The 4033-nt window shown below is 37.8% G+C and overlaps 1 protein-coding gene across 1 annotated transcript in view; it reads left to right on the top strand.

Moving 5' to 3' along the window:
- The first annotated feature begins 954 nt into the window (after positions 1-954).
- LOC106884469 (uncharacterized) overlaps positions 955-4033 on the top strand; it is a 13351-nt gene continuing 10272 nt past the window's right edge. Inside the window, exons 1-3 of the mRNA XM_014935870.2 lie at positions 955-1060; positions 2507-2723; positions 3686-3882. Of these exons, the coding sequence (XP_014791356.1) occupies positions 2669-2723; positions 3686-3882 (252 nt within the window). The 5' untranslated portion in view covers positions 955-1060; positions 2507-2668. The remainder of the gene's footprint in view (positions 1061-2506; positions 2724-3685; positions 3883-4033) is intronic.

The following is a 4033-nucleotide window of genomic DNA, read 5'->3' as shown; positions in this document are numbered from 1 at the left end:
TTCATATTCGTTTACTACATGCTGTTTTACACCTATTACACTTTTTTTTTGCTCGGGTCAAACACTGGAGGTTAACCCCTTTCATTTTTCGTCTCTTTTTGACCATTGTCCATCCGTCATCGCTCTCCGAATAAGGTTGGAAGTAGTTCCTTTGGGGTGTCCCTCTTGGGGTCCTCCAATTCCCCTTGGCACCTTTGATGTGGGCTGCTTTATCGTGGTGTTGGTCGACTTCTTTTTTTCTTTCGGGTTGTCAGTCTGTGGTGGGTTGATGGGTTTTCGTCGCCGTACTGGTTGGCTCCCCCTTGCTTTTTTTCGGGTCATCAGACTGTGATGGGTTAATTGGAGGGAGTGCTTTTGGTTGAAGGACCTGTGGGCACGTGGAGCCCTTTTGCCCGTCCACCATGACTCTTAGCGTGGTCTCGTCCGACAATATTGTTTGTTTTGTAATCTCTTCCAAGTTTTTTCTGGGTGGCCTGGATTATTAGCTCCTGACATTGGCCCCACCAGGTCTGCTGGTGTAGCCGGGTGGCCTGAAGGATAGTGGCTCTATCCTCCAGGTTCAGCAGTACAGCCGCCACCAGCCGCATCGCATCGTGGGACCCCCGCTATCCTTATTTTCCATATTCGTCTTCCAAGGTAAGTCGGCAGTAACATCAGATCTGTCAACTTTAAGGGAGACGTAGAGTGTTCCTTTGGTTCCTCTTCGGAAACGAATCTCACCTAGACTGAGTCGAAGTGCCTGCCTCTATTTACGTATTTTATGTCGTGCCAAATTGGTAGTAGGCATTTTCGATAGTATCCTTAGATGCCATCTCTATCTTTTTTGTTACCAGGGACAGAGTTCTGTAAACTATTGCTTTGCGTTTTGTGTTGTATATCAATTCTTCTGGGGGAGTCAGCTTCATGTTCGCTCTTTCCCTCTGCAATAAGCTTTTATATTTTTCGAGCTCGCCCTGGCCGAATTGCACTGTTTCTCTAGTGACGCCGGCCACGGACGCCTAGTTCATTTTTCCATTACCATTCTGTGTTTCAATTCGGAAGTCGGTTTTACCATTCTCTGGTATGTTTTTCTCTTCCTTCGTTTGGCAAAATGGGAGGGAGGGTAACATTTGTCTGCACAATTCCTCCAAGAAGTCTGGAATTACATGTTGGGAGACGTCAACTTCCATGTTGTACTGATTGTGTAAAAAATTTTATACAGGGAGAATTCGCACAAAAAAAAAACGAACCTGCCTAAGCAGGCAATGTGTCCAGAAGACCCGGAAAATAGCAAAAGTTGTATAATAGTTCAAAAAACAACGGTAATCCCAAAAGAGATGTGGAAGATGTTTGTAAGCCTGCGACCTGTTCATTGATTGAACTTGGAGCTGCAACTGACAAAGTAGCAGTTAATTCATGATATATATACGTCTGTGTATGTATGCGTGTATATGCATGTACATACGCATGTACGTACGTATGTGTGTATTTGTCTTTAAACGTTGTATGTGAAAATAGACATTTATAGATGAATAAATGTATATATGTGTATACTGTAAAATTATACGTATATGTATGTGTGTACGCATTTATATGATTGTGTGTGCTTGTACGAATGCATAGGTAGGTTTATCTTTGCATGTGTGTATGTAAGACATTGACCCTTCGACAGAGTAACAGTTATATACACAACTTGAACATATCAGTACATAAACATACGTTTACATATACACACGCAGATAAGTCAACACACGTACCCAAATACTCACATACATACATACATACATACACATGTACACATATGCATACGTACATGCACATGTATGCATACACACACACACACAAACAAACGCATATATATATATATATAACATGAATTAACGGTTAAACTAAAGCGTTTGACCCGGTAACAAAAAATTTAAAAATAAAAACTTGCTGGGAACGAATATGAAGAAAAAAAATGCGCGCTCGCGAACGGGGGGGGAGAGGGCTCAGAACATTGGAACATTCACATCGTGAATGTTCCGAGACGTCTCACCGGAGCCAAGAAACAAAAGAAAAATAGTGTAATAGATGTTAAACAACTTGCTCTGAACGAATATGAAAAAAAAATGCGCTCTCGCGAAAGGCGGGGTGGGGAGAGGACTCGGAACATTCACATCGTCACACATCGTCAGTCCCTGGCCTCTAAACTATAGTGTTTGACCCGAGTTCAAAAGCAAAAAATAATTAGTGTAATATATTCTATATATGTATGTTTCTATCTATTATTCAGTTATAAAAAGCTTCGTTATAACTGCCAGATATGTTATAAAAGCTAAAATCCAATTGTCCAAACATTAAAAAAATATATCCCCAGATCTCGCTCGTCCAACTCATGCTAGCATGGAAAGCGGACGTTAAACGATGATGATGATGATGATGATGATGATCTCTGTCAGACTTTCAGTTCTGTTGATTTATTAAAAAAACAAAAAAACAACCTAGAAATTTGAAGTCCCAAAAATGTTATTCTTTTTCTTTACAGTTTGTAAATACATTTAAACAGAAGAAAGTAAAGAAATTAATAATATTCCTGTCTACAAACATTTAGAAAAGTCTAATCAACACTGAGTGTTTAGAAAAGATTTCAAGAATAAAAGGAAAGTTACCATTTGTCAAGAACATCCAATTCGTTCCATCCACTGCCATGCTGGTTCTTTCCTATTGGAGTATTTCATTCCTTGTTTTACCTCATTTCCTTTGTAAGTTCTCTTATTTATTTATTTCTGCAATCATTATGTATGGCTGTGTATGATGAAGAGGTTTGTTTTCAGGTCAGTTTCTACTGTATGGTACCTTGGATTAGGGGCTTGTGCAACAGCCTCAGGTCAGCTAAAGTCTAAAGAGTGGAACTGGATAGTTGAGGATTCTGTGGTAGCTTGTTGTAGAGTTCATTTCTGTTCCTGTTCTTGGATGGTTGACTTTATCTGTCACTTGGTTTAATCTTTTTGACCCCAAACTGCATAATAACGTCACTCCTGGTTGAATCATAGACATTCTCTGTTTTAAAATGATGTGAAGTAAAAGCTTCCATCAAAATCTCATTAGCTTCATAATGACAAAGTTATTTCAATGAATTCTTCACAACTTCCAAAATTAATTGGCAGTGCATTTCAACAGAAATATGGTAGCTAAAAGTTTAATGCTATTGCAGAATTCCTGTACTGCAGTCATTTGAACTTGGTTTTCCCATTTAAAGGGAGTTTGTTTGCACCATTCTTTGTGAGGTTCTATGATGACAGAACATTCTTCACCCCACCCCAACACAAAAAAGTGCTTTCTGCCAAAATTACAATTTTTACTCTAAATCACAATTACTTTATTGAACTAAAATCTATTTAATTTCATAATAACAAACCAATTTCATGCTATTTCTTTATTATTATTTAACCTTTGTGAAGGCTCAAGATGTTGGGTTCACAAACATAGGTTCATGGGTTCAATTCTTAGACAGGGCGATGCATTGCATCCTTGAACAAGGGGATTCTTTTCATGTCACACCTGAAAATAAGTACCAATCTAGTGCTGGTACCTTTTTTTTCAGCTGAGTATATTGGAGCCTAGAGAGGAGAAGAATAGAATAACTATTCACAGTATAAATATTTTTAAGATGTTTTAAAAATAATTGACAAACATTTTTCTTTTTTTTCAAATTATTTGTCAGATACCCAGGCCAGAAAATGGGATGTACAAGTTTGTTTCACTGAGGTACATAGTAATCCAGTTCACGTTACTTTGAACAAGGATAAATATAAAAACATACCATGTGCAAATATGGAGGACTGCTGCAAAACTGAAATTAACTTGGATAACGAAACAAGACCACAAGTTATTAAAGTTGGTCCGTCTTTTGAGTTCAAGGTAAATTAAAATAAACACACACACACACAGATTTTATTACACCTGTTTCATCAAGAATTATGGTATTTTGGTATTTTAAAAGAAATAAGCTGAAACAGGTAATTAATGTGTTTTATATGCAGAATGTTCCAATTAAATTTCACAATATTTT

Source organism: Octopus bimaculoides, chromosome 12, assembly GCF_001194135.2.
Source record: "Octopus bimaculoides isolate UCB-OBI-ISO-001 chromosome 12, ASM119413v2, whole genome shotgun sequence".
NCBI classification, from domain to species: Eukaryota; Metazoa; Mollusca; class Cephalopoda; order Octopoda; family Octopodidae; genus Octopus; species Octopus bimaculoides.
The sequence above is the reverse complement of the archived record's forward strand: the minus strand, read 5'-3'. Positions and strand labels throughout refer to the sequence as shown.